Raw genomic sequence first — 15,503 nt, 5'->3', positions numbered from 1 at the left:
ATGCAGATGGAAAAATGGGAAAAAATAATTGCACAACAGTGGAAAAGTACGTCTGCCCTGTCCTGGAGAGAATTTGGGTGGAAGAATATAGTTAGATTTTTTTAGAGTTCCAGCTCAAAGGATCTCTCTTGGAGTAAGTACATCCTGTTGGAGATCCTGTGGAGAGAAGAAGGCAACACATTTTCATGTGTTTTGGGACTGTCCGGTCATTTCAAATTATTGGAAAGAAATTAAATTGACCATGGAGAAAATCATGAAAATAGTGATTCCACCTGAGTTTGAGACCTTATGCTTGGGATTAAGACCGGACACTGTGAAGGGGTCTGAAAACATATATATGTATAATATCCTATTACTAGCGAGTAAGAAAGCTATCACAAGGAAATGGTTGGTAAAAGATTCTCCTACAGTCGAGGACTGGATCAAAGTGGTTCAGGATATCTTTACAATGGAGAGGCTAACACTCGTTCTTAGGCTTGAACGAGATACGTTTGAAAGTTACTGGAAGAAATGGATAAACTTTATTACAACTTTTAGGCAAGATACTGGGTAATGGTTTAACATCCCCTAGTTATTTGACTCTACTCCACTCACCTGGTTCAGTTTTCTTTATTTCTAAAAAAAATAAATAAATAAATAAAAAATTGTGACTAGATTGCAATTTACTCTGCAGTTAGGTGATCACTGCTAAAACACAAGGAGTTCATGTGTGTCCTTCTTTTTTCAGAGGGCTGTTTGGGCTGTGATATGCACACTTTTTGTACTATATATACAATGTAAAAGCCTGTGTTATAGTAGTATGTTGACTGTAAGTACACTTTGGCTGAGATATGCACACTTGGTTGGGAACCATGCTATGTTATTTCACTAATGAAGTTCTATCAGTCGAGTGTATTATGCTGTATATATAATGTAATAGCATGTGTTATAATACAATGTTGACCGTAAGGAAAATGCAGATGAATAAATAAAAAATTTAAATATAAAAACAAGGAACCCACACGGTTAAAAAAGGGACAGACACGGTTACAAACAAGGAACAGACACGGTTACAAACAAGTAACAGAGATGGTTTAAAACAAGGAACACACACGGTTAAAAAAAGGGACAGACACGGTTAAAAACAAGGAACAGAGACGGTTAAAAACAAGGAACAGAGACGGTTAAAAACAAGGAACAGACACGGTTACAAACAAGGAACAGACACGGTTACAAACAAGGAACAGACACGGTTACAAACAAGGAACAGACACAGTTACAAACAAGGAACCCACACGGTTAAAAAAGGGACAGACGGTTACAAACAAGGAACAGAGATGGTTTAAAACAAGGAACACACACGGTTAAAAAAGGGACAGACACGGTCAAAAACAAGGAACAGAGACGTTTAAAAACAAGGAACAGTGACAAATAAAACAAGGGAAAGACGCAGTTAAAAACAAGGACAGACAGTTTAAAAACAAGGAACAGAGTCAATTAAAAACAAGAAACAGACACGGTTAAAGACAAGGAACAGACACAGTTTAAAAACAAGGACAGGTGGTTAAAAACAAGGAACAGACACGGGTAAAAACAAGGAAGGGACCAGGTTAAAAACAAGGAACAGACACAGTAAAAACAATGAACAGAGACGGTTAAAAACAAGCTGTTGAACGTTGCATTTGCTGCATCAATTAACTGGTAAGGCATTGTTCAGCCATGCCAAATGGATGGAGAATTACAGAATACAATATAATACAGATAGAAAATTAAATTCAATAAAACTTTATTAATCCCCTAAGGGTAATTATAATGCTGCAGTATTATTTATTATTAACGATATGCTATTGTTATACACGAATAATCTAATAAAATGTAAATCGGCTGACAAACATGTAGAAAGTTGAAGTGTAGCAGAGAGGAAGGTGTTGTAGAAACCTTCACGGGTCGCCATTAGTGGGTTGGGGTGCTATTTTTTTTATTTTAATTTTTGTTTTTAATTTTTTTTCCACTGCATATATATCAAAGGTTAATGCCAAGTTCTGGCAAAAAAACTATTTTTCTTATATAGTCAATTTAATCAGCACAAATAAAGACATTAGACAGAAAACAGACAATGACAGGGATGTGAGTAAGGTGTAATGTGGTGCGAATAGATCAGACCTGGGCATTGTACGGCCCCCGGGCCACTTACGGCCCTTTGGTTGATTCTGACCGGCCCGCGTAAGGTTTTTTACACATTAGAAAATAAATGTATTTTATAATTTTATCTCATGCATGAACTAAAGCTGCATTGCTTTTATTTTGAAGTTGTGTTTTCCCCAGTACGTAAAGACGCTATATGTAATTGTAAACCAATAGATGCGCTGATTGAATCTAGGACATGTAATCCATGTCCTTCCAATTCAAAGGACGGACCACCAGTCCAATCAGCGACGATTCATGTCGCACGAGGCTTAACCTTTTCCGGTGTGGTTAATGTTCATTGTTGTTTCTGTATTGCGGTTGTGTTTTTTGATTTGCGCTTCAGGGCCACCGCACGTTACCCCTCAAAAATATTCGCTCCCGCTAAAAAAAGAAAGGTTGATGCTGAATTCAGCGTTTTCAACAAAGCATGGACTGCTAAGTATTTATTTACTGAAGTCAAAGGTAAAGCCGAGTGTTTAGTTTGTGGGGAGCAGATGGCCGTGTTTAAGGATTATAATTTGAGTCGGCATCACGGGACGAAACACGCTGAGAAATACAAAAGCTTGACCGATGCCAAAAGAGCACGAACATCGGAAGCTTTGCAAGCTAAGCTACAAAAGGATTTTTTTTACCAAGCAGCACATATCCAGGGATGCAGCGACCAAGACCAGCTTTATGATATCCCAAAAAAATCGCTAAGGACAGTATAAGCCATTCTCAGATGGGGAGTTTATCAAAGAGTGCTTGGTGGACTCTGCATCACTACTGTGCCCTGAGAAAAAGGAAGCATTTGAACAGGTCCCACTGTCCAGGCAAACCATGACGAGAAGGATCGAGGACATCGCGGGAAATCTGGAGCTTCAGCTGCAAAGTGAAGTGGCAAGTGTTGACTTTTTCTCCTTGGCTTTGGACGAGAGCTACTCATACTTGTCCGTGGGATAACGAAGGACTTCAAGACTACAGAGGAACTGGCAGCAATGCGATCAATGAAAGGGACAACTACAGGGAGCGATCTCTTTACAAAAGTTAAACGCATGTATGGACACACTGGAACTGAAATGGGACAGACTGTCAGGTGTCACAAAGGATGGTTGTCCTAATTTGACGGGGAAAAATGTCAGACTGTTGAAACGTATGCAAGCTAAAGTGACTGAAATCGACGAAAAGCAGAAATTAGTATTTTTGCATTGTATTGTACATCAGCATGTGTTGTGTAAGTCAATGCTGAAAATGAATCATGTTATTGATGTTGTAACGAGGATAGTTAACTTTATCAGGGCAAGAGCATTGAATCACAGTTTGTTGCACTTCTGGAGGAGCATGACACTGAACGTTGTGACATCAGCTACAACACAGCTGTCAGGTGGCTCAGTCTGGGCAAAGTGCTTAAAAGAGGGACCTGAAAGAAGAAATCCAAGAGTTTTGTGAGAAGAAAGGCAAAGATATTCCAGAGTTCTCGGATGAGGACTGGATGGCAGATTTTGCATTTTGCTGTTGATGTGACTGCACCGATGAACGAACTGGACACCAAACTGCAAGGCAAGGGCCTTTTTGTTCATGAAATGCATAGCCTGGTGAAGGCTTTCATGAGAAAGTTACAGTTCCTTTCAAGCCAACTGGAGAGCAAAACTCTTCCTCACATGCAAACCCTGAAAGAAGTCGCACCATCAGCTGATCACCTGTGCAGGTACTCATCCATGTTAGGAGCACTGCACAGTGAGTTTTAAAGGCGATATGAAGATCTCAAACTAATTGAGGACGAAATGCACATGATTTCCTTTCCTTTTACCCGCAATGTGGATAATGCACCCAGTGATGTTCAGCTGGAGCTCATTGACCTGCTGTCCGATGCAGTACTGGCAGAGCGATTCAAGTCAGAATCACTGCTGGATTTTTACTCTTCTCTCAAGGAGGAGAACTTTCCAAACATAAGAAGACATGCTCAGAAGATGCTGGTTCTCTTTGGATCTACCTACATATGCTAACAAATGTTCTCAGTGATGAAGTTTACCAAATCCAGGTATAGATCCTCTCTCACTGATGATCATTTGTCATCTGTGGTTCACATCTCCACCTCAGTCAATCAACCTGACTTTGTTACACTTGTTAAAGCTCAACAGTCTCTCACTGAGCAAGAAAAAAGAAGTTGGAATACAAATGTTGGCATGTAAAGGCATGATACCAACTAGCAGTGAACTGGGACACTTTCTTTGGAGGCCTTTTCCCAAAATTACAGTTCAGTGACAAATGTTATATAAAATGATGTATCTTGTTTAATATTTGGAGTACAAAGACAATACTGGAATGTCTTTAGAAAGCTAAGAACCTATTTCTAACTGTATATGAAAATCAAAATGTGTTTTGGAATTACATTGAAATGTAGTGAGTTCAAATAGTAAAAACGCTCATATTTTGTTTCCCACCGTTTTGGGAAATTTGATTGAATAAATGACATTTTTTGCAAGACAAGTTAACAAGTTTCCTGTTGCCATGGTTATGCATCCTAACATATGTGAAAAATTGCTTGTTACCAACAGAAGTCTTTAAAGCAGCATAGAATCCAAAACAGCACAGAAGAACATTTCGGAAATTTGTTTTCACAGAAATAAGCTCAGTAGAAAATGTCAACAAGATACCACGAAAGAAGCAATATGTTTAGAGCTATTGCAGCAGACTGCCTGCCTCTCGGGCGGTGTAATCCTCGATTACTAGTATACTGTACATGAAAGAGTAAACATACAAACAGATAAGATATATGTTATGGTATTTTTTAAAATTTTTATTTTTTGCCAGAATAGAACAGACTATCTCACTTTCACCTGGATGTTAATATTGTACATTTTAGACACTTTACACCAGGGGTGCTCAAACTTTTTCCCTGAAAGGGCCAAAATAAAAATCTATCAAAGGGCTGCACAAAATGCAAATATTTCTTTAAGTAATGTTCTTTTATTTCTAAAACAGTTCTTTAACCTTCCTTTCTGTATAAACAAAAAATATAACAAATAAGTCACATATAGCCTTTCGGTGTGGAGTTTGCATGTTCTCCTCGTGTATGCGTGGGTTCTCTCCGGGTACTCCGGCTTCCTCCCACTGTCCAAAAACATGCATGTTAGGTTAATTGGTGTCTCTAAATTGTCCCTAGGAGTGAGTGTGAGCGTGTGGTTGTTTGTCTCTGTGTGGCCCTGTGATGGACTGGCGACCTGTCCAGGGTGTAGCCCGCCTCTTGCCCTATGATCGCTGGGATAAGTTCCAGCCCCCCCGCGACCCGACCGATGGATTAAGTGAGTATAGAAAATGGATGGATGTTTTAAATGCCTATATATGACTTCCATTTTCTATACCCGCTTAATCTAGTGGGAAACATGAAGCTGGTCTTTGGCTTTTATCAGTCTCTCAATATCAGGCTGCAGCTGACTCACTGAGAGGGTGAATATATCCTGTAGGTGTGGGTCAGTCCGAGTGCTTCTGAGCCTGAACTTGTTAAAGGGATAGTTCGCCTCTTTTGACATGAAGCTGTATGAAATCCCATATTAGCAATATCATTTATGAACATTGACTTACCCCCGCTGCGTCCTGTGAGCCGAGTTCCAGCCGAGTTTTGGCGTTGACGAAGGTAGTCCGGCTAGTTGGCTGGGGCTAAAAAAATAAAGCGTCTTGCTTCTCAAAACAATATGCGTTCAAAAGAGTAATACATTTGCATCACAACATCGTCGATCTAGAAAAAGTCAGACCTCACATCGCTTGGCGCTATTTTTGCCTCCCTTGATATCAATGCGTTCAGCCACCTAGCGATAGCCGCACCTGTTACGGTGTTTGCTGCTCGGAAGTAGGGGACTGCTCGGACTGCTCTTCGGTCTGCACAGTTTACATTGGACTCATTGACAACAAGGGAGGCAAAAATAGCGTCAAGCGATGTAAGGTCTGACTTTTTCTAGATCGCCGATTTTGTGATGTATTTTTGTATTACTCTTTTGAACGCATATTGTTTTGAGAAGCAAGACGCTTTATTTTTTTTAGCCCCAGCCAACTAGCCGGACTACCTTCATCAACGCCAAAACTCGGCTGGAACTTGGCTCACAGGACGCAGCAGGGGGTAAGTCAATGTTCATAAATGATGTTGCTAATATGGGATGTCATACAGCTTCATGTCAAAAGAGGCAAACTATCCCTTTAAGGTTCATTACACTAAAGGTTTGTTCAAAGATGTAAGAGCTACCAGACAAAGATAACATCGCCTGTGCATGTTTGGGTACTTTTCTGATGAGACATGGGTAGAAATCTTGACATGAATTTATTCCTTCGCTCAGAATCACACTGAAAGTCAATGGGCTCCATCTGAAGATGATCAGGTCCACACTTATGTTGAAGGGCTGGGAAAACAGCTCCAGGTCACCTCCACTTTTCCAAAAGTCCTCAAAGCATAACTCAAATTCCTGGTCCAGGTTCCAGAGAAGTGCTGCATATTCAGGCAGTCTCTGCTTCACCAGTTTGTCTTCTCAGACTGGGGAAGTGTGCAAGGTTTCCTGAGAAGAAGTGAGAAGGCTGCTAAGACTTTGAGCAACAACACAATAGCTATAACAAATATTGCAACATAAATATTGTTTTTATGTAAGAGTTTGCCTTTTTGTAGCTATACAGCCCAAATGACAGTAACACATTTTAATTGCACAACAGTGTTAGTTTTACTTTTGCATGTACTAATTACATATTCCACTTAATATCAAACACAATAAATGCACTTTTATCATGTGAGGTGCATGCTGCCAACCTTACCACCACAAGATTGTGCAAGATTAAAAAGACAAAAAATGTGCATGCAGGCCTGTCAAGTTTAGGAACCACGGACAGTGCTGTACCTCCGCAACACAGTAATAAAGTGCAGGACTTACTCATCGTTTAAACCACAAGAATAGACATTATTACGATTAAAACTCTGTATGTGTGTGTGTGCGTGTGTGTGTATATAAAATATTAAAGGGATAGTTCGCCTCTTTTGACATGAAGCTGTATGACATCCCATATTAGCAATATCATTTATGAACAATGACTTACCCCCCGCTGCGTCCTGTGAGCCGAGATCCAGACGATTTTTGGCGTTGACGAAGGTAGTCCGGCTAGTTGGCTGGGGCTAAAAAAATAAAGCGTCTTGCTTTTCAAAACAATATGCGTTCAAAAGAGTAATACATTTGCATCACAAAATCGTTGTGCTGGAAAAAGTCAGACCTCACATCGCTTGGCGCTATTTTTGCCTCCCTTGATATCAATGCTTACAGCCACCTAGCGATAGCCGCACCTGTTACGGTGTTTACTGCTCGGAAGCAGGGGAGTGCTCGGTCTGCTCTTCGGTCTGCACAGTTTACATTGAACGCATTGATGGTGATGATTGGTGGCTGAAAAGTTCAATTTTAGTCTCATCTGACCAGAGCACATTTCACCATACGTTTGGGGAGTCGCCCACATGCTTTTTGGCAAACTTAAAACGTGCCTTCTTATTTTTAACACTTAAGTAATGGCTTTTTTTGTCCACTCTTCCATAAAGCCTAGCTCTATGGAGTCTATGGCTTATTGTTGTCCTATGGACAGATATTTCAGTCTCTGCTGTGGAACTCTGCAACTCCTTCAGGTTTACCTTTGGTCGCTGTGCTGCCTCTCTGATTAATGCCCTAAGTTTTGGTGGGCGGCCCTCTCTTAGCAGGTTTATTGTGGTACCATGTTCTTTCCATTTGAATATGATGGATTTGATGGTGCTCCAGGGGATCATCAAAGATTTGGATATTTTCTTATAACCCAACTCTGACGTGTACTTTATAAAATGGTTATGAAGGTAAAGAAAGAGAGCTTTGAGAGCTCCTTGGTCTTCATGGTGTGATGCCTCTTGCTTAGTGGTGTTGCAGCCTCTGGGGCCTTTCAGAAAAGGTGTGTTTATACTGACAGATCATGTGGCATTTAGATTGTGCACAGGTGGAAATTTCACTAATTATGTGACTTTTGAAGGTAATTGGTTGCACCAGAACTTTTTAGGGGCTTCATTGCAAAGGGGGTGGATAAATATGCACATGCCAATTTTCAGTTATTTATTTTTTTAAATGATTAGAATTTCATTTAATTTCACCAACTTAGACTATTTTGTATTATTTTATATTTATAAATATTTATCTTATTTTCTAAAATAAGAGTTAAAAACATTTAAATTACAGGTTGGAATGTAACAAAATATGTAAAAAGTCAAGGGCGGTGAATACTTTTGCAAGGCACTGTAAATGAGAGTGGTTTGGAAAAGAAGGAAACAGTAAACTGAGGCCTTGTAGATTGACTGATAAAATTAGCTTAATTAAACCACTATGAGGAATGAAAGATGGTAAGTGGATCAGAATGTATGAGAGATATGAAGATGGTTTGGATGAGTGTCTTAAATGTAGGCATGGGAGAAGTGATTCAGATGAAAGCAGGATAGTTAAGAAGATGCGAACGAGATACTGACAGATAAAACAACAAGATAGGAGGACAGAGGGATGAAAATGTATGGGAAATTGTATACACATTTCAGATACCACAAGATAAAGGAATTTTTTTTTTTTCTCAAAAATGGTCGGCTTTATAAGGTGAAAGGAGGGTGTATTTTCCTGGAAATTTACGGATGACGTTAAATGTCAAGCCGCTTAACATGTACGTATTGTCAAGAGAATGAGTGATGAAAGTTTGTAAGTTTGTTGAATAACTTCACTTAGATGTATTATGTTTATGATGTAGACACTGAATTCCCTGTATCTTCCAAGGGCATAATTGTCACTATTTGATGTTACTTACCTGTCAAGTCGATAATGTTAGAACTTTTGCATAATGGTGTTTTCAGATTCAAAATGAGTAGTGTCAGTACTAGTGATTCATTGACGGGTTTAATTGGCTCTGTATTATTTTGTTTGAAACGCTAAGAATAAAAAGTAATCTTAAAGCTGTAGTCGGCAGGTTTTCAAAATTGCGAGTCTAAAGTCGGAAAATTCGAACTAATACAACTTTCAGGTCCCTCCCCCAACCTCTAACGAGCTCCGAATCGCCCCCCAAACCCCTCCCCCTCTGTGGACGAGGTTGTGCACGTGAGTTCACACCAGTGTGAGCCACACAAGCTGGGGCAGACTCACGCTCAGCACCGTGTGCACAAGCTGTGATTGACAGGTAGGATTCCTCCACCCTAATGTGATTGGTTAAAAACAGCCGGGAGCGCTCGGTTTTTGCAAGCATGATTACAGGCTTCAGAGGGAGCTACAGATTTCGTTATTTTTCCTAAACAGCCTATTTAATATTCTACTTCCAGAATCCCATGACAGTTCAAGCTAATGTGACTAAAAAAAAGTTGCCGACTGCAGTTTTAAAGACCCAGCCTCTTGACATTTTGTCTGTATGCCCTTTTTCCTTACATCGTTTAGCTGAACCTATTGAAGGAAATGCATCAGGATGAACTTGGCCGCATATCTGAAGACTTGGAGGATGAACTGGGAGCTCGAACCAGTATGGACAAGAAACTAGCTGAACTACGAGCTGAGGTGAGGAGCCATGAGAACAGTTAAGAGCAGCAATAATAAAGAAAGTTTGGGATGATCAGTAAAGGTTGCATGAATGTAGACATAATTTCTCCTGTACATACACTAAACTGCACTTTGTTTTTTTTTTGTTAGAATTGTCAAATTATTGATGGCATGATATCACCTCTAAATCTGGATAGTTTTATGTCAAACTTCAGAGCCCCGCCTGCTCGCATTTATCCTGTTAGACTGATAAAGCCAGCTTTGCATAGAAATGTTCTGCTGTCAGCTGTACTGAGGAGCATGCACATTACATCTAACCCCAGCCCCAGAGAATATAAGAGCCTGGTGGATAAACTATATTTGAGGATAATGTTCAAATCTTAGACTTTATATATGCAGCAAACACTTTTCATCAGACTGTTTTAACAACTTGGTCAAGTTCAATGCTGGACTGAAGAAACTGGGCCACAAAGAGGGATTCGTTCCAACTCTCAGAGCCTGAATTTCAGATGGAAAAAAATGTCAGTATCTGAGAAATTATTCCTCATGGTTTATTTATTTTTCCGTTTAGCAGTAACTATTGTTAACAGCTTAGGTAATATAGAATACGTACATCAACTTCTAAGGAGTTATTGCTGTTACTTTTTTAAAAATGAACATTATTGCTACCACATTATTTTGTTAACTGAAGCTTTCTAGCTGAACGGTTACGTTCTGTAACTCAGACAACCTTCAGCTGAGTGAATAAGATGTGTTTTCAACACAACACCGGTCCTCTTCTCATTCTCGTTGCTACACAGAACGCTGTGTACCGCTCTGCTTCAGTTCAATTCAATTCAATTCAATTCATTATTATTTATATAGCACCAAATACAACAAATGTCATCTCAAGGCACTTAGATAATAAAGTCCAATTCAAGCCAATTGGTATTCAATTAATTGTAATCGTAATTATTCATAAAATAATCCAATTCGTTCATATAGAGCCAATTCAAAAACAATTTCCTAGCCAAGGAAACCAACAGATTGCACTGAAACTTTTTTTTTTTTTTCGGTCCAAAATCCCATCCTGAGCGTGCCTGAGGCGACTGTGGAGAGAAACGACTCCCTAACAGGAAGAAACCTCTGGCAGAACCAGACTCACGAAGGGTGGCCATCCGCCTCGACCAGCTGGGGTTTGAGAAGACAGAAAGGGGGGGGGGCACTGTAACACCATTCAAAGGATATCTGTTGGAACAGGGAAACACGAGTTAATGACCACAATAATGTCACATATACATAATGTCATTTGAGAAATTGAACAGGGGAAAAAGAGAGTAAAGTGAGGAAAGGTGTGACAGATGAGCTCCCCCAGCAGTCTGGGCCTATAGCAGCTTAACTATGGGATGTTTCAGGATCACCTGAGCCATCCCTAACTATAAGCTTTATCAAAAAGGAAAGTTAAGCCTGGTCATAATTGTTAACATTACATTTTCGGTTTGTTTCTGATAAAGATGCAGGTTTCTAAGTACAACTGTTTAATGGCATTAATTTATAAAAAAAAATGTTTAAAAGTAGGGCTGCATGGTGGTGTAGTGGTTGGCACGGTTGCCTCACAGCAAAAGGGTTTGCTGGATTGAGTCCAAGCTGGGGCCTTTCTGTGTGGAGTTTGCATGTTCTCCCCGTGTATGCGTGGGTTCTCTCCGGATACTCCAGCTTCCTCTCACCACCACATGTTAGGTTAATTGGTGACTGAATTGTCCCTAGGACTGAGTGTGAGCGTGTGTGGTTATTTGTCTCATTTGTCTCTGTGATCCTCTGATCCTGTGATACTGGCGGGGTCCAGGGTGCATCATCCCTCTCACTGGCACCTTGGATAGCCACCCCCACGACCCTGAGTTGGATTAAGCAGGTATAGAAATTGGAGGACATCTCAGGCTTGGTCCACTAGATTTGATTGTGTACTGACCTGAGCAGGGTTGAGCACTTGCTAAGTCTCAACCCCTCAAAATCGACTGAACAGACAGCTGTGAAAACAGGGCTGAGACAAGGACCACTGTTTAGTTTAGTTTAGTTTATTAGCTTATTTGACAGGGGCCATGTACAAGACAGTTCTAGTACCAGAGTTAGCTAAAAAGCTAATTTACATCTGTGGTCCCTGGGCAGGGAACTAAAACACACACACATACACACACACGTTAAAAACATAGACAATACATGCCCTACTGTTGCCACTACAAGGCACACACTAGAAGCAGCAACAACATCATACTAAAACATAAAACCATATACAATCACATTATCACATGACAAGCAATACACACACAAAATGATACACATACCATATGGCAGTGCTTACTGCAACACAGCACATTGATTAATGGTCACATCTTTGATCAGCCTTTAGCCATGTCTTTAGTGATCGTTTAAATTGGTTAAAACTTGTACTGTTCCTGATATGAACTGGAATTACATTCCATTTTTTAACTGCACTAACAGAGAAAGCTGATTGACCAAAATAAGTCTTCCTGTAACCCCCACAACAATCACCTCTCACAGAGGACCTTGAGACTCTTAATTTATCTCTGCAGAGTGATATACATTGCTTAAGAGGTGGTGGTGCAAGATCATTAATAATTTTATACATTAAACACATATCAGCAAAACAGATAAAACTATCTTAACTATCTAACAGTAAGTTGTACTTTGAAATTATAATACAGTGATGATACCTTCTTGGCTTTTTGTCCAGAACCTTAAGAGCCATTTTGTAGAGAGTGGCTAATGGTTGTATGGTGGTCACACCTGCCTGTGACCAACTAGTAGAACAGTATGACAGATGTGAAAAAAATCATTGAATGTAAGAACAGTTTAGCCGCAGGAAGTGGCAACTGGTGTCTAATATGCCTAAAGTTCACTAAACTAGCCCTGACACATTTTGATGTCTTCTTAATGTGCTTTTTAAATGATAAATTAGAGTCAATGATAACACCCAGATACTTAAAATTGTCCACAGTTTTTATGCCCTCCCCCTTAACAAAGATGTCAGGTTTCTGGTTTACATCACACCTCTTGATGGAGAAATACATGGCTACTGTCTTGCTAACATTCAGAGTAAGACAGTTGTATGTTAGCCAATCTGACACTATGTTTAGGGCTGATGTAAGTTTTAACGCAGCTTGTTGTCTTGTTTTGGCATGGACATAAAGAACTGTATCATCTGCATACATTTGCATACTAACGCCTGGGCAAATCAAGGGTAAATCGTTAATATATAGACTAAATAAAATTGGTCCTAAAATCGATCCCTGGGGCACTCCAGTTGTGCTATTAGACAGAGTGGAGCATGTGTCAATAATTCTTGTACACTGCTTTCTTGAAACTAAATAAGATTCCATCCATGACAAAGCATCAGTAGAGAAATCAAGCTGTGAGAGTTTAGACAACAAAACATTGTGATTTACTGTGTCAAATGCCTTCCTAAAATCCAGGAAGACAGCACCAACTACACCACCTCCATCAAGCTTAGATTTAATTTGCTCTATAAAGTAACAAAGGGCCGTTTCCGTTGAGTGATTTTTCCTAAATCCAAACTGCATAGGGTGCAGTAGGGAGTGGCCTTCCAAGTAGGCTTTCAACTGGTCACATACAACCCTTTCAGTAACTTTAGAGATGGTTGGGAGCAGGGCCGTTTCTAGCTTTGTGGGGGCCCTAGGCAAGATACAGTTTGGGGGCCCCTAGTTTGTCAAACTACAATGAAGAGATTCCTAACCCTTTAGATGGAACACTAAGATCTATTACACTTTATGAGCAAAACAGGCTAGAGTTTAAATTAAACATCTTAAGTTGAACCACTCAGGCAAGTTAAACTAATAAGAATATATAATACAAAGAAAACAATAAAAAAAAGATTGAGTTTTTTTTAAATATTAAACTGTAATGTACTGCGTCCCTTTAAAGATTGTACCCAATTACAAAGTAGATAGATACTTTATTGATCCCGAAGGAAATTCAAGCATCCAGTAGCAAGACATAAAGCAATAAAAAATGTTTATACAATTAAACACTTTAAAAACAATCTAAGAATTTAAAAAACTATTTAAAAAAAACAGTTTAAAAATCTAAAGTGACCAGTGAATTAAGACCAAAATGAAATATAAAGTGACCAGTGAAATACAGAAGCGCCATCACTTAAAGCTGTTGTACATCCTGATGGCCAGAGGAACAAAAGAGCTTTTGAAGTGGTCACTTTTAAGAAGTTTCTGCATTTATCTACACAGTTGTACTAGTTAAAGTAATAAAACTAAGAAAAATGATTCACTGCCACAATATTCTAAAATAATCAACAGGATGCCTAATATTTGTATATCACTTAAAAAGCTAACAGTAGAACACTTCTAATAAGAGGCCTATAAATAACACAGCAAACTTAGTAAATGAATCCTAAGTAATGCCAAAATCGTGTCAAATACCTGAGAGACAACTTCCACTGAACATTGACAGAGCAGGTAAACAACATGCCTCCCTCCCTGCTAGAATCTGAATAAACTGGAGTCAATCAGTCATTCCCATTGCAGGACTGACTGTTCATTCACGTGTGACATACTCATCTTATATAAGCAAACTTTCATGAGGCAAACACTGAAGCCGAGTTTATAACGAACAAATTCCAGCCAGCTACACAACATTTATCCGAGACTAGCTCGCAGGACAAATAAACACAAAAAACGTCCCACCTCCAGCTATCCAGCCCACATCACCCAACACATGCCTTACCTTTGTCCTCAGGCCGTTTTTCTTCCTCGATTTTTCCGCGCCACTAATATAACTTCTTTATGATGCCATTACTGCGTTTGTCTTGTTAACTTTTCTCGCTTTTTAGGGGAATGATGGGTAGATGTCAATCATTCCCGTCACACCTGTTGGCGGCCTGCTACGCCACTCAACGTGTGACAGTGCTGTACTTTACACAAACTTTACACACGGTCGCCAGCATTTAGTAAATTTTGTTCATAACTCCAAACTTTTCGTCAAATCCAATCGCTAACCAAGCCTAGGTTGCTGACGTTAGCTGGCAGCAATATCACTGAACGCTAGGTTAGCAAAACAATTACACCAAAAACACAAACTTACCAGCAAGGGATGCTCGAGCGTCATCTCTCCGTTTTCTTTTCTTTCTTTTGTCAGCGCCAGAATCATGTGGCCTTTTACTTGACATTCTAAATCTTCTTCACTGTTAACGGGCATAATTCGGAAAACGTCAGGTAGGAGGATGCTCCACCACCTCCGATGCGGTAACTTTGAAGACTGTACCATTTCAGAGAGGGGGGTTATAGATAGGTAAACACATCTAATTTGCCCGAATCGAGTAATAGGGAACACAATTAAGAAAAACAACGCTGGGCCTGTTCATAACTAATTTTTATAATTTCTTTAATGTAATAATATAATAACTATCATGAATTTTTTTTTTAACAACCTTAATTTTGGGGGCCCCCGCCAGGTACTTGGGGCCCTACGCGCTCTGCGTACTCTGCGTACTCTGCGTATGCGGAGCGGCGGGCCTGGTTGGGAGGATGCTGATTGGCCTATAATTTGCAACATTGGTTGCATCCCCAGATTTGAAGATGGGGGTTATTACTGCTGTCTTCCAGGCAGTAGGAAAGTAACTTTGTGTAATGTATAGGTTGACCAAATGAGTAATAGGAGAACAGAGAATATTTGCATACTTTTTAACAAATGCACAGTCACAGTCAAAAAAAAAAGTTACCTGCTTTAACCAGCAGGTAACTTGTGTCAAATTGTTAAAAGAGAGAGCATAAAGGGGCATAA

The 15,503-nt window shown here is 39.7% G+C and overlaps 1 protein-coding gene across 1 annotated transcript in view; it reads left to right on the top strand.

Annotated features, from left to right (window-relative positions):
• The window catches only part of ccdc102a (coiled-coil domain containing 102A), an 87,668-nt gene that overhangs the window by 50,284 nt on the left and 21,881 nt on the right, over positions 1–15,503 (top strand). Inside the window, exon 6 of the mRNA XM_075466924.1 lies at positions 9,594–9,710. Within this exon, the coding sequence (XP_075323039.1) occupies positions 9,594–9,710 (117 nt within the window). The remainder of the gene's footprint in view (positions 1–9,593; positions 9,711–15,503) is intronic.

This window comes from Odontesthes bonariensis, chromosome 1, assembly GCF_027942865.1.
Source record: "Odontesthes bonariensis isolate fOdoBon6 chromosome 1, fOdoBon6.hap1, whole genome shotgun sequence".
Classification (NCBI taxonomy): Eukaryota; Metazoa; Chordata; class Actinopteri; order Atheriniformes; family Atherinopsidae; genus Odontesthes; species Odontesthes bonariensis.
This window is presented reverse-complemented; position numbering and strand designations above follow the sequence as displayed.